This window comes from Cyprinodon variegatus, unplaced genomic scaffold (genome assembly GCF_000732505.1).
Source record: "Cyprinodon variegatus isolate N-32 unplaced genomic scaffold, C_variegatus-1.0 Scaffold1502, whole genome shotgun sequence".
Taxonomy (NCBI): Eukaryota; Metazoa; Chordata; class Actinopteri; order Cyprinodontiformes; family Cyprinodontidae; genus Cyprinodon; species Cyprinodon variegatus.
Window position 1 is genome coordinate 35,417 of NW_015151955.1, and position 18,876 is coordinate 54,292.

At 39.3% G+C, this 18,876-nt stretch overlaps 1 protein-coding gene across 2 annotated transcripts in view; it reads left to right on the forward strand.

The window, feature by feature from the left end:
• Nucleotides 1-632: 632 nt before the first annotated feature.
• LOC107103672 (moesin-like) overlaps nt 633-18,876 on the forward strand; it is a 22,222-nt gene continuing 3,978 nt past the window's right edge. The window contains exons 1-11 of one of the 2 annotated variants that reach the window (XM_015403463.1): nt 633-912; nt 12,925-13,008; nt 14,560-14,655; nt 14,751-15,025; nt 15,120-15,203; nt 15,433-15,579; nt 16,650-16,746; nt 16,854-17,017; nt 17,159-17,289; nt 17,382-17,542; nt 17,633-17,725. In XM_015403463.1, coding sequence (XP_015258949.1) covers nt 901-912; nt 12,925-13,008; nt 14,560-14,655; nt 14,751-15,025; nt 15,120-15,203; nt 15,433-15,579; nt 16,650-16,746; nt 16,854-17,017; nt 17,159-17,289; nt 17,382-17,542; nt 17,633-17,725 — 1,344 coding nt within the window. In that variant the 5' untranslated portion in view covers nt 633-900. Of the gene's footprint in view, nt 913-12,924; nt 13,009-14,559; nt 14,656-14,750; nt 15,026-15,119; nt 15,204-15,432; nt 15,580-16,649; nt 16,747-16,853; nt 17,018-17,158; nt 17,290-17,381; nt 17,543-17,632; nt 17,726-18,876 lie in introns of those variants that run through there. The other variant, XM_015403464.1, reaches the window with a different exon arrangement.

An 18,876-nucleotide genomic window follows, 5' to 3' on the forward strand; every position in this document is an offset into this window, starting at 1 on the left:
AACTGAAAAAATAAAAAATGTTAACAGATTTTTAAATATTTCAGTTTAATATGGGAAAAAAGTCAGATTTTTGAGATTAAAGTCAAAATTCTGAGAACAAAGTCAGAATTCTGACTTTGATCTCAGAATTCTGACTTTAATCTCAGAATTTTGACTTTAATCTCAAAATTCTGACTTTAATATCAGGAAGAGGATTAGGGCAACTGAAAAAATAAAAAAGTTAACAGATTTATTTTTTCAGTTTAATATGGGAAAAAAGTCAGAATTTTGAGATTAAAGTCAGAATTCTGAGATTAAAGTCCGAATTCTTACTTTTTTACCATCATAGACTGAAATAAAATTTAAAAATCAGTTAACTTTTTTTTATATATTGTCAGTGGCCCTTATCCTCTTCCGTAGCAGCCCACGTGTCTGCACCCCTGTAATTTTCTCAAAGGCCTAAACTGACGCAACATTTGAGCAATAGAGTGACCATGCTCTGTGAATCCTGAGCAACTTTTTTTTTGTATTTTCCATCCAGAATCGGCGTAGAGTCCTGATGATGCGGCGGGCGGAGCCAGCAGCTGCTGTGAGCTCAGCCTCAGCCTGTCTGCTGTCCTGTCATCGCTCTGGGTGTGGTTTTTTCTTCTGCAGCAGCGGTACCGTTAGCAGGAAACCAAGCTCCCAGTCCGCTTCACTTTAAGGCGAAACAAAGACAAACCCTCCCTGGAGCGCAGCTTTGAAAAGAACAGGAAAAAAATATAACATAGTTTCTTTTTTTATTAAAAAAAAAAGGAAAAAAAAGTACCCTCGACTGGAGAGGGCGTTCAGTTGGCGCCGTGGTTCTGATGGGAAAAAAGTTTTCTCAGCTGAATAAAGAAGTTTAAAGGAAATCTGTGCGGGAGGCAAACGACTGGAAAGATGCCGAAAACGGTAAGAGGCGACATTTTAACGTACTTTCCCACATCCCTTTGTTCTGTTCATTTCTAATACAATGGAAGGAGCCGTTTAGCGAAGTGAGTTAGAGAGAAGTTAGAGGTGTTTTATAGCATCCTTTCAAACTGTCTGCTACTTTCCGTTAACCGTTTGTGCGCGTGCGCGATGCCGCCTGTCGGCTCCCTGCATTAGCGCCTTTAATGTAAACCTTCAGTCCGCTTCTTTTTTTTCGCTCTAAATACTCCTCCCTAGCTAAAGCTAACACGGATATCATATTAATCCCACTCTGTTTTCTGAGGAGGAAGTTTGGCCTGCTTCCGAAGCGAGCCAAGTGGAGCCGAGCCGAGCTAGCCCTTCATTTTTTCCCCAAAGGCCTCCTTTTTAGGCTGCTCAAACCAAGGAGATATTCGGACTGTCATTCGGACAAAACTTGTATTTAAATGGAGAAGATCAGAGCTGTGAATGAAATGATGAGCAGAGATTGAGCCCTAAAATCTGTGTTAGTGGTTCTCATGCTGTGGACAAAGAAAAGCAGGGAGGGGGGGTGGACACAATGGCAATGCCTGTTCATGACTCCTTAATGTGGTTTCTAACATCTCATCTGTGTCATCAAGGCACCTGATCCATTCTCACAGGCTCAGAGGAAGACAGAAATAAAAAAAAGATTACAGGCACTGGCTGGAAAAATGTTCACAGTTAATAAATGGCATGACCAATGAGATGGAGATGATCAGCCTACAGGGAAACTGCTTCATTATGAGTGAATTAACTGCATATTATATGTAATAGAACAGTTGGAATCAAGTTAATTAAAGATGCAGATTAGTTACAGCTTTAATAACCAATAAAATGTGTCCTTATCGTTTCTGCAGTTTAATGAAGTGTAATGAGATGGTTAAAAAAAAAGAAAATGCAGAAAGCACTGCAGTTTTTCTGTGGTATAGAATATTAAAGTATACTAAAGGGCAGATTAGACTTCTGCAACCGCACACATCAAATGTTAATAGCGTCTGGTTATGAACCAGTTTTTCTTGTATGCTTCTGCAACGTCGGTCTGGTATTTCTAGAGACGCACAGCAGTTTCCTGCCAAAGCACAAGAGGGAGCCTATTCGAGAACTTGCGAGAACTTCTTCGGCGGCGCCGGCGGGAGTGTTTATTTTCCAAAACGACATGTCTGAGGCGTATTGTATTAGTGGTTGTACCTCCAAACCTCCTCAATAAAGCTTTTGTCGTGGTTATCCATTGTTGATATTACTCCTTGTTTTTAAAAAATGGCCCACCCCGGCACAGAATAGAGAAGGACGACCACCCAGACAGCCTGAAAGGCACACCAAGAACCAATCACAGCTGCTTTTTGTCTGCTAAAGGTCTGCGTGGGTTTGCGACCGTCCGACGTGTAGTCGGGAATTTTTTTTAGGTGTGCGACGACGGTCGCAGAACCTCTGCGTGGGGGGGCGTGGTCGCCCACAGAGACAGATTTGATGGTCGCAGAGTCTATGCATCAGAAGCATAAATTGGCCTTTAGACTTCTGCAACTGCACACAGCAAATGTCGCTTGGGTCTGGTGGCGAACCAGTTTTACTGTTATGCTTCTGCACTGTCGGTCTGGGATTTACAGGGAAGCACAGCAGTTTCCCGCCAAAGCGTTATGGGGAGCCTATTCGAAAACTCACGAGAACTTTGGGGGATGGTCACAAGAACTTTGCCGGCACCGTCGGGAGTGTTTATTTCCCAAAACAACAATGGCGCGTCTGCAAGATATCACGGTCACAGAGATGGATCTTGAGTTGCTAGACATCGAAGGGGAACAGGTTCTGTTAATGGGTTGGTAAAAAGACAGACTAACCCTTCGTCGTAGTTGTGTATTGTAGTTGTTTTAAAAAATGGCGCGCCCCGGCACCGAATCGAGAAGGACGACCACACAGATAACCGGAAAGGCATACCAAGAACCAGTCACAGCAGCTTTTTGTCTGCGCACTTCCGCTTGAGGTCTGCGCAGGTTTGCGACCGTCCGTTTGAGACAGATTTGACGGTTGCAGAGGCTATGCGTCAGAAGTATAAATTGGCCTTAAGATTGGAAAAAAAGATTGTTCCAAACTACAAAAATGTCTGTCCTCCTCTTCCTACAGGTTAGAGGGTTTTAATAAGATGCTGGAGTAAGTGCCTAAGTAATATTTGTATATTTAATTTAATTCAGTTTATTTACATAGCGCCAATTCACAACACGTCATCTCAAGGCACTTTACAGTTCACCAGATCATACAGTCAAATTAATTCAAAGTTTTCTATCTAAGGAAAACCAGTTTGCAGATTGCATCGACTCATTGACTCGAAGGCAATCCCTCACACTAAGCATGCTTGTAGCAACAGTGGAGAGGAAAAACTCCCTTTTAACAGGAGGACACCTCCAGCAGAACCAGGCTCAGTGTGAGCGGCCATCTGCTGAGGCCGACTGGGGTTCAAGGAGACAGAAGCAGAGATTTACAACTGTATCAGTGGTGTGGTGCCCTCCCTCACATGTTGCTGCACACTGCCAGTTAGCTGGCCTAAAGAAGGCTGCTATGCCTCTCTCTGGCTTACAAGAAGGACAAATTTGGCTATAAAAAAAGACTGATGGTCATGTTAGGAATTTAAATGAGAGGCAACCTCTACAGGAGCAGACAGCTTATGTTACCTTATAAAAATATTTAAATGTATCAATATAGCATTATTGGGTAAAACAACTTCTGATGTTAAGATTTTTAGCAGCAGCTGAAGTAGTCGTCTTATTTATTTATTTTTTAAAAAAAGTTTTTTTGGAAAAAAAAAACTTGAAGCAATTAAAAAATAAGCCGAACCTAATCAAAAAGGAAAAATAATTTTCCCACACCAAAAAAAGGGAAAAAAAAACAACAATCCACTAGATTTAGTTTCCAAGTTTGAAGAGGTTTTGCTTTCCATCCAGGAAGCTTTTTCAATTCAAAACGTCAGAAATATGCCTTCAAACATGGAAGCAAAGTCCAGTGGAATGTTTTTTTAAAACTTTATTGGAATGACTATGACCTGGATGACTGAGAATCTTCACCCGCATTTTTTTTCCATTGTTGCTAAAGTATAAGGATTGTTTTTCATGTATTGTTTTTCTGTTAACTAACTTTCTTGTGCAGAATGTGTGTTGAGATGCTCTTTCTGGGGTAACGCAAGTATAGTTAGGTGGAATGAGCTGGTTGATGAGTTGAGGGTTCAGGCTCTTGAGCTTACCTCTAATCAACTGCTTCACAGATATTCCAGCTTATGGACATGTCTTCAGTCTGAACTAAAGTAGCTTTATGGTCCAAATTAAGCAGAAACAGGTAGGGGATGGGACTTCTGTGTCTCTCTATTCTCAACAAACTCTGGTCACTTCTCTGTCATCTCATTGAAATGAGACGTGCAGTTTGTCGCTCTGTTTTATAAAAACAAACATGTGAAACATTTCCAAGCAGAATTTCCGTAAAAATGGCTCCCACTCCTGTACCTTCTCTCTTCCTGTGACATTGTTTCAGCTAGAACTTCCTCAGTGTTCTTTTTTTTTTTCCGTTTGTCACCCAGAATAAAATGCTAGGCGTTGTTGCCCCTGACGTCACCTTTGCTCAGTTATTTATATCTATTAGTGCTTTAGCTGGCAGAAGTAGATATTTGGAGGTTTTATTAAATTTCGTCAGTAAATAGTGTATTTATTAACATTGAACCAAATAAAACTACTGAGATTTAAACTGTATAACTATCTGAGTCAGACTGAATTTGTGTTTTATATCCCTAACTTTCATGTTTTTTTGTATGCCACAAAGCTGACTGGCAACAACCCGACCCCCTACCTTCTACCTAAGAATTTAACCTACATTAATTGCCATTTGGTAGCCACACCCGGTACATAGGCATAGAGAAATTGCAGCTCTGATGCAGAAGCTGTAATTAAAGATGGAAAAGGGAAACTAGTGCGGGTCAGAATAGATGTTAAAGAGGAAGCAGCAGAAATTTTTCCTAATTAAAGACTTGTTTGCGCTGTGGTTTCATTAAAACTAAAATGTGTTGTTTTAAATGTAATTTTTGCAGATGGAGGGAATCTGACTACTATTTTGATCAGCTTTTTGTGACACTCAGTGAAACCAGCATGTAAATGTAGGCTGAGGACGTGAATGAAAAAGGGGAAGTAAGATGCAGATATTCAGCAGATGTCCTAAAGGCATCAAAATGTACTTCTCATTTGATGAAAATGCAGTTTACTTTGGTGCTTTTTTTCTTCTGTTACTAAGCTTGTTCATTATAGCATTAGCTAGTGAAAACCTCTGTCTGCTACGTTGCTCTTAGTAGTGCTTTGCTTTCCCAAGGAAGTGATGTTGTGACTCAAGGTTTCTGCACTTACATCAGTTCCTTTCTGGTAATTTCCTCGCCTGCAGCCTTATATGGACTTTCACATCACTGCCTGGCTGTTCTCCACCCTGCTTCTCCCGGCGTGGTCCTCTGATGCCAGGCCCCACTTTAGATTGTATTATTGCAGTGCAACAAGGACAGAAGTTCCTGCATTCCTACTTTGTCAACTTTTATGACCTAATTTAGCTGAATTTTATTGCAATGTTTGGACCAAAAGGATATCTTTATGCTGTTAAGCAACCGCTTTATAATTGAAGAGATTTGAAGATTTCTGATTCACTTTTTAAAACACCATATTTATATATTACAATTGAGCTTTTAATGCTTAAGAATTTAGCTGAAAAAATATTCTTTTTCCCCCAAGTCGTCTGTATTCTACCTATTAACCTCCCCTATAATCCGATATGTGAATAATACTCTCCATAAACAAACAGAAACACTTTAACTGTCATCATAACACAGAACCTGAGCATAACTTACCTTTTTAAGCTCATATGCAGAAATCAAAACAGAAGTCGCTTGCTTGTTTTTGGACCCAGACCTTTAACAAGTGTGTCTATGGAGACATGGTGAATGGAAAGAGCTGGTGGTATGCGAGCAGGAGATTAAATGGTTCTGACTGTAGTGCACATAGCTGAGGAGATTAGGACTGACTAGAAGTCCAAATTGGTCGACAAAATGTAATCAAAAGCAGCAGAGTTTTTACACAAACAGCTCGGTTGATGTTTCCCTCTGGAAAGCCGTGAGAACGTCTAATTTGTGAGAGTAAGTACAGTTTTCCAGGATTATGTTTCCTCTTTTTTTTTTTTTTTTTTCAAAACAGAACTCATTTTCATTTTTAGCTCAAATGATCTCATTGATTCACAGCATATAATCTGCTGCTAGACTAACCTCACACGTTTGACTGTGATTTCTGTTATTTTTAAACTCTTTACAGTGAAAGTGTCTCCTACAGCATGTTGGGAAAACCTCAACATAAAACATCAGCATCCGTAAGCTACATTCGGCATTATGGTAGTTAGATTAAATAAATATGGGTTTGTAGGAGTTATATTTTCCAGCTTTCCTTGACCTGCTAAATCAAAAGTTTTCACACAGTCCAACCAGATACAGAAGGAAGCTTTACTGCTAGTGAATAACGTACAAACATAGGCATGCTCTAGGAGCTTAAATAGGAAGGAATAAATGTTATTCTTCTTAAAATGAAGGGACTGAGAATGTATACACATCCCATATAAATGTAGCAGTTTTTAAAAAATCCCAGAACAAAAAATGTCAATAGTGAGTTTTAACAACATTGATTTGTAACCAATTAAACATTTTGAACTACTTTTCAGTATATATAAGAGCACACATTCCTTTAGCATGAGGGGCTTGTTACCTACATTGATGACATACATCAATTATTGCATAAACATACCACTATTATGTTTACAGTAAGACTTTTCAATATGATTGCATCTAAGTAATGCAGAAATTTGTTAACAGCCACTTTTACTTTGACTTCAACGTGATTTTAGATGTATCAAGATTTATTAATGCTCTTAATAAAGGCAACAGTTTAATAAATCGTTCAATCAGCAACACTAACAGCCAGCAGTCATTTGTTGGGGTGGGTTGTGACATAAAACAAAAGATGCTGATGTATGTGGCTGTCGTGAACCTCATTTCTAGGGTGGGTTGGACTTGGTGGGGGTTGGGGGAGGGCTTGAATTAGCCCCACCGCTTCTCCGTATTGAAACAAATCAGTAAAGGTGGTTTAGGCGTCTGATCAGGAAGGCTTCTTGGACATGTTTTAGCAAAGATCATTGTATTAAATCCTATTTCTAATTACAATCATTCTTGACTCCCTACAATGATAAATGATACAGTTATTGCCAACACCTGTCTAGCTTTATTTACTGTAAGCATCAGTCTGTAAGCATGGTCTTTAGAAAATGCAGACTCTCCGTTTAGCTCTGAGATCTCCAAAATCCTGAATGTTCAGACAGACAGAAGTTAAAAACTGAAATGGTAATGACCACAACTCATTATAGTCCAGCCTCCTGATATAATTTGGCTGACATTGCATTTTACATCCTTAGTGCTTCATCTAACTTCATTATTCATCTCATTAATATTTAAAATAGCCAGCGTAGATTCTTTAAAGTGTTGTTAGACTTAACCGTTAGTCCTTTGCCATGGTGCATTCTAGGGATGTCCTGATACAACTTTTCCATTTGCGACATCATACTTATATTGCAGCTTTATGTAATGACTGATACAGATATCGATCCGTTACAATATCAACATGAACCATACATACTTTTATTACTTATTTCTTGGCGCTAAGTGATAGAAACAGCTTGATCAAGTGATATTTCTCAAACAGAGATCAGTTATGTGAACAAGTGACCCATTTTTTATTCACCAAAGAGTAAATGTGAACTTTAACTAAAGCAGGTAGAAGCCAATTGTTTATGAGTTTTTTTTTTTTATATCAGAGATTTTAGAGGCAGGCTGATATATTCCGATATTTATTTTTTTTTGTCTGATATCGGGCCGATTTCCAATATTGGATCGGGACATCGAAGTACACTCGCTTATCAGGAAAAGATTGCTTTTCTGAGGTTAAAAAAAAGATTAAAAAGCATCAGTAATGATAGACACTTGATCAAAATGAATGGAAAACCAGTCAGATAGAATTTCATAGAACTAGAACTGCACAGCATTCTGGGAAATGTAGGCAGAAGAAAGCATTCAGCTTCTCAAATTCTCAGTGCCAAGCTTATCAAGGTTGGTAGCATCGCTGACCTGTTTTTAAAGTGTAAATGTTATGTTTAAATAGACTCATGGGTACAATTGAAGCCCTTTTTTCCCCCAGATTCTTATTATAAATAGGTGAAACAAAAAAAAAAATATTAATAGTAGAGAAAGACTAATATGAATAGCTTAAAATTTGATGCATCTTTCAGCCATGTTGCACAGCTCCTCTCTGAGGATACTCTGGGATTTGAGTTTTTGCTATAAACTCTGTTTTTTAGTGCTTGTGATATTGTGAAGCAGTTGCATTGCTGCATGGTCTGCTGCTTTGACAGAAACCTCATCCTTTTCTCACCCTGACCATCTTCCTGTGACAAAGGTTAAACTATTTCCCCCCCTAAACTAGTCAATATCAAGTGCTACGGTAAACGGAGATTTTAATCGAAAACAAACAGAATTGTAATTTTCTGTAGTGGTTTGCAATAAATACTTAAGTTAGTAATTGTCCTGACTCTAATCTAATTTCTATTTTTTGCTCATTTCTATTACCGTGCTTCCACTTCCTGGCTGATTGTTAAAAGTTTTGCTCACATTTTGAAGCAAGCGTTTGGCTTGACTGAATTAAATGAGGCGCTCACATTTCTTTAGTTAAGCCGAAATCAAGAGACCGGTTATCAATGAGTACTATTGTTAAGGAGCTGCTGCTGTTAGGTTGACCTTGTAAAAGTGTCACAGACGGCCTGACTCAGCCGCGGAATGACCCACTTTTCTTACCCGTCATATGTTCATGCATATCAGAGTCAGCATTGAGGATATGCTGCCATACGACCAGAAAGAAGCCTCGGTCACATGAATTTCGCTGCATCTGGGGAAGAGTTCGGTTTCTTCTCGCTTCCACAGGCACTTTCTGTTATCTTATTTAATGGTTTGGCTTGAGTTGTGAGGGTTGCGGTTTAACCATACAGTGACTTAAAACTGTGGAATATCTCAGCCAATCCGAGGATATTAAGTGTGCACAATTAATTTAAGCCTCTTTGTTTGTGTGTAAAATATCTAGATATATCTGTGTTGGATGAGCTGAACAATAAACGAGCACCTTGCCATGCATCTCTAATCATCCGGTTTCTTTAGGTAGTTTTGCTTCCTCCTCTTGGCGATGTCACTAGGGTATTTTCCGCAGTTCACCTTCACATGAACTTGACTTACTCATGTTCCTCCTTCTCCTCCTCCCAACAGAACATCAACATTCCTGCCACATTTTTAGGCTCTTGACAGAATATCTCCCATATTTTACCTTTGAAGGGGCCTTAAGGAATGCCATTTGGTGTTAGCTGTAGCTCTGTCGGTGCTGCTTTAACAATGTGATTGTTTTTAAAACCATTCTGTTAGTTCTTTGGCTATCTCTAGTTACAGTCCAGTTTTAATATTTTGAGTAATTACCATTACAGCCATGTAGGTTTCTATAAAAAAAAAAATCTGAGAAAGTAAGTTTTTTTTTTTAACAATGTTGTCTTATTTAGAAACATAAATGAGAAGAAATATCCCTATTACTTATTGACAGAGTGTGAAAATGTAAAAGGCTGGCCACTTTGATTGCATTTTACAATGACTGAATACTTTAGTATGCATTAGGAACCTTAAGAAATTATACTCATGCAAAATGTGCAAGTAGGAAGCCAGAAATTAGCAGATACAACTTTTAAGCGGCAGTGGAAACATAAGGACCTGAGGGTGGTGTTTTTTCAACCGAGGGCTAATAATAGACTCTGAAGTGCTTTTGAGATCAGGCCATAGGAGACACACCCAAAGCAGGCAGAAAATTTAGAAGTGAAGTTCCCTTTTCATGCACGATTAAACATTCTGACTCCGGAAATGAAACCGCTCAGTCACCCCCAGGGTGGTGGTGGTTAGCTGAACTGCTCTAAACAAATGAGAAGGTGTTAAACCAGGATGGGAGGTTTCTGTTCAGTTTTCTGCTTGTAAATATCTCCATCTGGCCGTGTTGGAGCAGAGTATAAACTCAGCTTTAAAGATTTCACTCTAAAGTCTTAACTGCAGCAGATGACAGGAAGTGGCAGAGGGGAAAGTGTCCTGAGCAGTAAAATGGGGTCTTGCTGACATGGTTGGGAAAGAACGCAACTCTAATCGAGGCCTCGCAACTGAGAAATAATACACACCATTGTTGTTCAGGGCAGGCGTGGGCCTCTGCCTGCACAGTTATTTCCCAATAGGCATGCTTGCTGCTGTTCACATCTTCTGTAACAGTAACAGATTCCTGCTTCGTCAGCTTACCAAGCACAGAATCATTTTTGACTCCCACTGACCTTTTTGAGTGAGACTAAAAGGTTCAATTCGTCTAACTTTTGACATATTATATTTGCTACCCATAGAGAAAATCAACCCCACTTTTCCATAATGTCTGTTTTCATGTTCGGTTTTACTAAAGCAGAGAGTTTAGCAGCGTGCAGGTTTTCTTGATACATGACAGGATGTAGACGACTCTCATGAGAGATCAATGTTTAGCCGTCTTGCCTCACACGGCCCAGCCTCCAGAGGATGTGGTTACTTCCTGTAGATAAGTTCTACACTGAGACCGAGCCAGACTGGCAGAGTTTATCAGTGCAGTGTGGAACCATGGGGCAGGGTTTTTACTGAATTCTGCTCATTTTCTTTTGAAAAGCAGTACAGAAATAAATTGGCGGTGGCCACATCACTTGAACTGCCTTGCTATTTATACCACTTCATATTTAGAGGTTTTACTACATTATATAGCAGATCTGTGAGGATTCTCAGTCATCTAGGTCATGGTCAAGCTTGAAAAGTCTAGGAAACTGGACCTGAAGTTTTCTAGAGGACGTTTCACCTCTTAACCAAGAGGCTTCTAGGGGGGAGTGGAGAGCACTGAGAGTAATATACTGTAGGTCTAACAAAGAGTTGAGCGCTGGTTATACTCCCCGCAGCAGTGTGTCGCTTGACGCAGACATTTTTGATTTATGCTCAATTTTGAGCGTGGTCTGCGCTATGTGCTGTGGGGGACAACAGAGGGACATGAGGGCCAAATATAGTGGGGATCTAGGTGGAAAAAGGGTCTCAGGATTCTCGCGCACCTCGCTCTTCTAGCTGGTGCAACTTCACGAGTCGTTTTAAAAACAAAAGAAGCTGGCCTCATGTCTGCGACACTGTCTGCTGTCACCTACAAGTTGGGAGAGGTGCAGCAGAGTGTCTGCGGAGGGGGCGGGGACGTCTTTTTGTTCACTGCAACACCTAAGCAGATGACCTAGTTTTGAAGTATAAATCAGCCTTTAGGGAGGACAAAAAGTGACTTTGATCCCTCTCACTGGATTGACCAAGAAGGACACATCAGGATGTTAAGCTGGGCTTACACTGTATGATTTTTTGGTCCTTTTCGGGCCGATTCTCCAGTTGTGCATGAATCTTTCGATCGGGCAGACTTTCAGCCTGATCGTGCGTCGTGTAGTATACAGGGGGTTACGAGGGCCGATCAGCCTCTCACAACCACCTCCCTATGGAATGGAAGGTCGAGAGAAAATCAAACATGTTTGAAATTCAGTCTACCGTTGTAATTTGGTGGTGGGCAAATCGTGCAAACAAGGATTCTTCTTCTTCTTCCTCTCAGGTGAAATCACAGAAGCATGGTGGGGGTGCGAGTGAAATTGAGTTCATTCTGTAAAATTGACAGACTGTAGTAGCCACGTTCGCTCAGCCATGTCTTTGTCCAAATACGTCGTTGCCTTTCCTTTTTAGGGCTTTCAGCACACAAAAATTGCACATATTGCCAAGGAGCGAGGTTCTCTCTAGTAAGCTTCATATCCCTCTTCTACCCGTTTGGCTTCCGGATAGACCAGTCAGAGTAGCGCCATCTCACTGCGGAGCTGAGACGGGGTTTTTAGACGTACAGTGTGAGCAGGTACTGTAGATCGCATCAGAGTGTCAGGCCAAACAGTGTGAGAACATACATCGTGAACTGTGAACTCCCCTTGTACGATGAAATCGCAGGATTTCGTCGTACTGTGCAAGCTGTAGCTGAGTGCAATGATTGAAAAAATGGTACAGTGTATGCCCGGCTTTAATGGTCGTCAGAGGATTCTGATGGGTGTTTTAATCTCTTGTCAGAGTGGTTTCGGTTATACAGTATGCCCCACTGAAATGTAAGACCGACAGTATATTTAACTCTGTGCTCCCACCATTAGTTAGAACTAAAGAAGCCTCTTGGATGAAAGGCGAAACATCTTCTAGAAAACTTCACGTCCATTTGCCTAAATTGAACTTTTTCAAGCATACATTACATAGGCACAGTTTTTTTTATAGTATTTCTCAGCTAGCTCTAAGCTAACTATCCATGAGTATGCAGCTTTGTAATAAGGTTTTAGAATCTAGTCTCAATCACTGTCCGCACTGATGAAAATCATGCTGAATGCTTGACACTGTGTAGCTTCATGGAGTCGGACATATTTTCTGATCTATTCAGCTTACCTTAGATTAGACTATTATTTGGGCCTATAATGGTCAAGCTTCCATTAAAGTTTTGAAAAAAAGATGTTGACATAACAGCAGAAGGTAACATTCTCAGAGTGTACTACTCCCCTGATGGAGCAGTGCACTCTGAATCATACGCATTTGGTACAAGCACAATATAACAATGTTTAATGAAACATCCTTTATGTCTTTATGGTTTATTTGCTTGTAAAATAATTTTTTTCTGAAACATATTTGGAAAGAGTTCAGATTGGTGTCTTACATGTTGTCATCTTGAGGATCTCAATCAGATTTGTGGTGGAGTAATATGCTTTAAATTAGTCAAAAATAATATCTGTGATGCATGTATTAAAATATATTTTTCTTTTCTCAATCAGACCAGTGTGCGTGTTACCACCATGGATGCTGAGCTGGAGTTTGCCATTCAGCCCAACACAACAGGGAAGCAGCTGTTTGACCAGGTAAGATCAATCTTGACATGACAGAGAGTCTATGCTAACAGGTTAACTTGATAAGTTTACCCTGATGTTAACGTATGACTGGTTAAGACTGATTAAAATAAAGCCATAGTTTGGTAATAAAGAAGCTGCTTTTTATTTTCCACTTAGATAGTGTAACTTATTGTTAAGTTAAGAGCTGCAACTAATGATTATTTTGCAAATTGTTAATCTCTACATAATTTTTTCCAATTGATCAATTCATATTCGGATAGCCCAACATTCTTTAAAGATTTTTTTTACGGAATTAAATCAGGTGAAACTTTTCCACTTGAGGAATTTTGGATAGAGCATATTGACAGACAAAATTTAAGCATCTTAAATGCAACTGTTTTTTATATATATTTTTACATTCTTGATGTACGTAATTACTTTTCTATGTGGGTCACTCTGAAAGCTATAATCAAGTTCTAGAGCCTCTATACTCCAGTTAACGATTTATCGATTACTATATTAGTTGACGATTATTTCAATAATCGATTAATTATGATTCGTCCAATTAATAGTTTCAGCCCTAGTTGAGTTACAACTCATTGTTGCCCAAAGCAATCTTCATACGAAAACATGAATAAATACAGAAAGATAAGAATGTATTTAAAATTAAAGCATTTTCCTTTAAGAAACAAAAGCTAATGGGATAACTGTGGATCCAGTACACGATACATCAATATTTCTTGGCCGACAGTTGCATTGTTGACAAATACATGAATGTGTTTTCCACTTCATCAATCAGCAGCTACGTTGCAAGATCATGTAATTTGCATGTATTGCCGCTCCCTCTGTTTGCATCCAATTTTAATGTAGTATGAGTCTTGTGTAACATAAAGAATCAGCTCAAATGTATATGTTGGGCATTGGTTAGACTGATGTCAAAATAATCAGTATTGACGTTGGCATTAAAAACAAAACCTGCATTGGTTGCTCTCTGTTTTGGTGTTAAAAGAATATTCAGCTGGTAGTAGGTCATGGCACCAGTACATCAGAGCTGACCTGAACCATCGACCAAAGCCTATGGCTGCACCCTCTGAATGGCTGACATGAGATGCTAAGTTCCTCCATTACTGTAGGTTCAGTGGACCTATGGATATTGTAGCCCTATTTCTCTATATGTTGATGGTCTTGGCATGCAGTAGGGTTGCCTGCTGTTGTAGCCAATCTGCTTTAAGGTTTGACACGTAGTCTTTCTCCATACCTCGTATTCACCTCGTCTTGATTCATAAATGCTTTAAATTGCTATCCTGTGATTGGATGATTTTCTGTCTGTGCATCAGACAGTTCCTAGGGTTTGTATTCTATGTATCCTCTCTACTGAAGGTGAGGGACGCCCCTAAAAGGTGGCTAAAAATTGCAGAAACTAGATAGCCACACCTGCAGTCAGTTTCAACCAACATGAATGTCGTCTCACATGTGAGGAAACCAGAATATTAATATATAAAAAAACCCACAGAGTGACGGCCTTTTCAAACTAAACATGTCTTTGTGTTTACTAATTTTACAACTTTTGGATATTTTAAGGTTGTAAAGACCATTGGATTGAGAGAGGTTTGGTACTTTGGACTCCAGTACCAGGATACTAAGGGTTTCTCTACTTGGCTCAAGCTCAATAAGAAGGTGAGCTCTTCGACTTCTTTTTCCTTTATTTCTTTTTTCTTTTCTTTTACCACCTTGTATTCTTTCCCTCCTCTGACTTTGCTTTTTTATTTTAGGTGACAGCCCAGGATGTGAGAAAGGAAAGCCCCCTATTCTTTAGGTTTCGTGCCAAGTTCTTCCCTGAGGATGTCACTGAGGAGCTGATCCAGGATGCCACACAGCGGCTCTTCTTCCTGCAGGTGAAGGAGGCCATCCTAAACGACGATATCTACTGCCCCCCAGAGACGGCGGTGCTCCTGGCCTCTTATGCCGTGCAGGCCAAGTTCGGCGACTACAACAAGGAGGTGCACACATCAGGCTACCTGAGCAGTGAAAACCTGCTCCCTCAGAGGTAACAAAGGCTTTTATTTATTTTTTTTGTCATCACACAATCTAATGGTTTATGGTGGTCCTCTTAATGATACATGGATGTTTGGTTTTCCCAGAGTTCTGGATCAGCACAAACTCAACAAGGAGCAGTGGGAGGAGAGGATTCAAGTGTGGCACGAAGAGCACAAGGGCATGATGAGGTGACACATTTGCTTCATTGTTTAGAGCTAAATTTGTTATTTTACATCATTTCTCCTTTTTTCTTTGGTCTGTAAAAGGAAAATATTTTAATTCTGTCAAACTTCAGTTTAAATGTGACATCGATTACTTACATGTACCTAGAGAAAGAGAGCAGCTTCCACAGATTTACCTTTGTGCTCCAACAAGTCTCCAAAGCATGACCAAAAGCTAGCGCTTATGTGTCCACAGAGAGGAATCCATGATGGAGTACCTGAAAATCGCCCAGGACCTGGAAATGTATGGAGTCAACTACTTCAACATCAAGAATAAGAAAGGCACTGAGCTGTGGCTGGGAGTGGATGCTCTGGGCCTCAACATTTACGAACAGAGTGACAAGTAAGTTATTTAGTTTTCCCCTTGGTTTTGGTTTTAATGCTTTAAAACGGGGCAGGTTGGAGGTTTTCTATGAACATGTGACAGATATCGAAGCTTTTGAGAAGCTCCAATGGTAATGAAGAATTGGCAACATTTAAATTTAACCGTGACCCACACATCCTGGTTCTGCTGGTAGAGTTGTGTAGTAAATGCAAAAAATAAATTCCTTTTTTATTGACACGGCAACATCTATCACCCATTTGAAAATGTAGTAGAATTTGCCTTTTATGTAATATAACTTTTTTCATATCCAAGGGGAAAAGAAAGCCATCAAATCTTCCTTCAAATTTATAAATTGAAATAAAGTATGATTGATACTTTCTGGATATAATTTTTTTTTGGTTTAATTTGTGACTTTAGTAAAAATTATTTTGTTTACATTCAATATTTCAAATAAAGGCACAGATTTACGGGCTAAATTATTCATTCTACGGTTATTGGATCATAATATATATAAGCATATATATAATTAATGCCAATCTTTTTTATACATGTGTGACTTAAATGTTCAGGATCTTCTCCACATAGAACTGCTGTAACAACCTCGATGTTTTACATCTGAAATGGCCAATAACCAATTTGGAATGTCTTTACCGACTTAGACTTAAATTTATTGTCATTGTTTACTAAATTAGATTTTCCTTTTTGTGCAGCAGTGATCCAATGTAAACTTTGTGGGAGAAAAAACCTCAAAACGCATTGATATGAATCTTTAAAAAACATCAACATCACCAATATTTTTTCTTTATGTAATTTTAGTGCTAATAACGGAAGGAAAAGATAAGATGGCGATAATATTGTGCATCCCCATTGTCACTAATTGTTTTCTTAAAAGTTTCATATATAAATTGTTATACATTGTGCAATAAAAAGTTAGTTATAAAAAGTAAATGTCACCCCCCCCCCCCACACACACACACACACCTCTAAGTTTGAAAGGACAATAACTTGAATACAATGAGAGGAGTGATTATTATAGGGACTGTTGTTTCATCCATGTATTTTAAGCTCTTTTTCTTATTCTCTAACAGAATGACGCCTAAAATTGGATTTCCTTGGAGCGAAATAAGGAATATTTCCTTCAACGATAAGAAGTTTGTCATTAAACCAATTGACAAGAAAGCACCAGTATGTTAACTGTTAATGTAAAAAAAATATCTTTAAAAATATGTTGTTGTTTTTTTTCCAAGTCTATATTTGACCTTTGTCTTTTGCTAATTGTTTGTAAACCGTAGGACTTTGTATTCTACGCTCCAAGGCTGCGAATCAACAAACGCATCCTGGCTCTGTGCATGGGCAACCATGAGCTGTACATGCGCCGCCGCAAACCCGACACCATCGAGGTACAGCAGATGAAGGCGCAGGCTCGGGAGGAGAAGAACCACAAAAAGATGGAGAGGTAGGAGTGAAGAAATGTGGAATTTTCCACACATTTAGTCGGTTTAGTTGTTTCAAAAGTTGCGTTTATTAAAACCCTGCATATGGAATATGGCAAAAAAAATAATTATAATCCCAACACACCTTCTCCTGTTTCCTTTAGAGCTCTGTTGGAGAATGAAAAGAGGAAAAGAGAGGTTGCAGAAAAAGAGAAGGAAAAGATTGAAAAAGAGAAGGAGGAGCTGATGGAGAGATTAAAGCAGATTGAGGATCAGACCAAAAAAGCCCAGCAAGGTTGGAAACATCTTAGAAATCAAAGAACTAAAATCAGCAAATTCTTGCTCCATTTACATTTTGATGACCTTTAATTTTGTTTGTGTGCTCAGAACTGGAGGAGCAGACTCAGAGGGCTCTGGAGCTGGAGCAGGAGAGGAAGCGTACTCAGGAGGAGGCCGAACGTCTGGAGGCTGATCTGCGGGGAGCTGAGGAAGCCAAAATGGCGCTGCTGCAGCAGTCAGAGAACCAGATGAAGAACCAAGAGCATCTGGTCAGTGCACAGATACGTTATGTGGTGTCTTAAAAAGTGTGCTGACAATTTCAGCTACCAGAAAACACAAGTTTTTTCTTTTTATTGCAGGCCACAGAGTTGGCTGAACTGACTTCAAAGATCTCTCTTCTGGAGGATGCTAAGAAAAAGAAGGAGGAGGAGGCGAATGAGTGGCAGCAGAAGGTGTGGTTCTACTTTAACACATTTTCTTTATAGGCTGCACAGTTCTATAGATGTAAAGACGAAGTTTAACTATAATAAGAGAAGCTCATTGAGCCTTTAGAGGCAGTTTACTTGGTAACCGTCCATTCACATGTTTTCTGAAACCAATCCTGAAGCAGTTCTAAGGAGCTCGTTTTATCCAAGCTGAAGGCTGAAAGTTGCCCTTCAGAATATTTAGAATTTAACATTCCAAAAAAATGTTTTACACAAAAAGATGTTTAACATTCCTTTAGTGGAAAAATGTGCCAAAGCTGAGAGATCTTGTCTCTTATCTGCTGAAAGGCACTGAAGATATGGAGAATCTTCAGGGTTTTTTTAGAAGCTGATAAGTCATTTTAACTACACACTGCCAAACTTTACTCAATGTAGTTTTAATCAGCTTAACTCAGAAACGATAATGCAGTCCGCCTACTTTCAGATTTGTTTCCTCAGTATTTTCCATTTTACATGTCTTAGCATAAGAAATATGTAAATGTGAAATTAAGAGCATTCACTGACAACATTTCCCCCTCCCATGAGCAAAAAAAAAGGAAAAGAGATATACTGTAGAGCCACCATGTGGTGAAAAAAGAGAAGGCAGATATGTAACAATAGCAGGAGCTATAATTGAAAGTTTTAGGTTTAGGTTTTAGATATTTTTGTTTCTCCTCTGATTACTTTAGATGAAAGAAAATGTGCATTGCAAACTGCATTCTGTAGTGTGGGATTTTCCTAACAGTTGGAATACGCTATTTCCTTGTTTTGTTTTGAACAGGGCTATAACTATTAATCCAGGTTAAAAGAATGACATTAAGCATAATTTAGAAAAATTACGATTGTCTTTGTTTTCTCAAGGTAGTTCATTTTGTGTAGAACAGGCAGGTCCAGAGTCGGTCCTGGAGGGCCGATGTGCTGCAGGTTTTAGATGTCTCCCTGCTTTAGCAAACCTGCTTTCTTTGATTGCTGATTAACAGGCTTATTGTTGGACTGCTATTATCTAGATCAGGTGCGTTAAAGCAGGAAACACTCTGAATCCTGCAGGGAAACAGCATCAGCTTCTGACATCCCTGCTGTAGAACAAGTCAGGTCAAATATATCTTTTGTCTTTATATTTAAGTTTTTTTTTTTTTTTT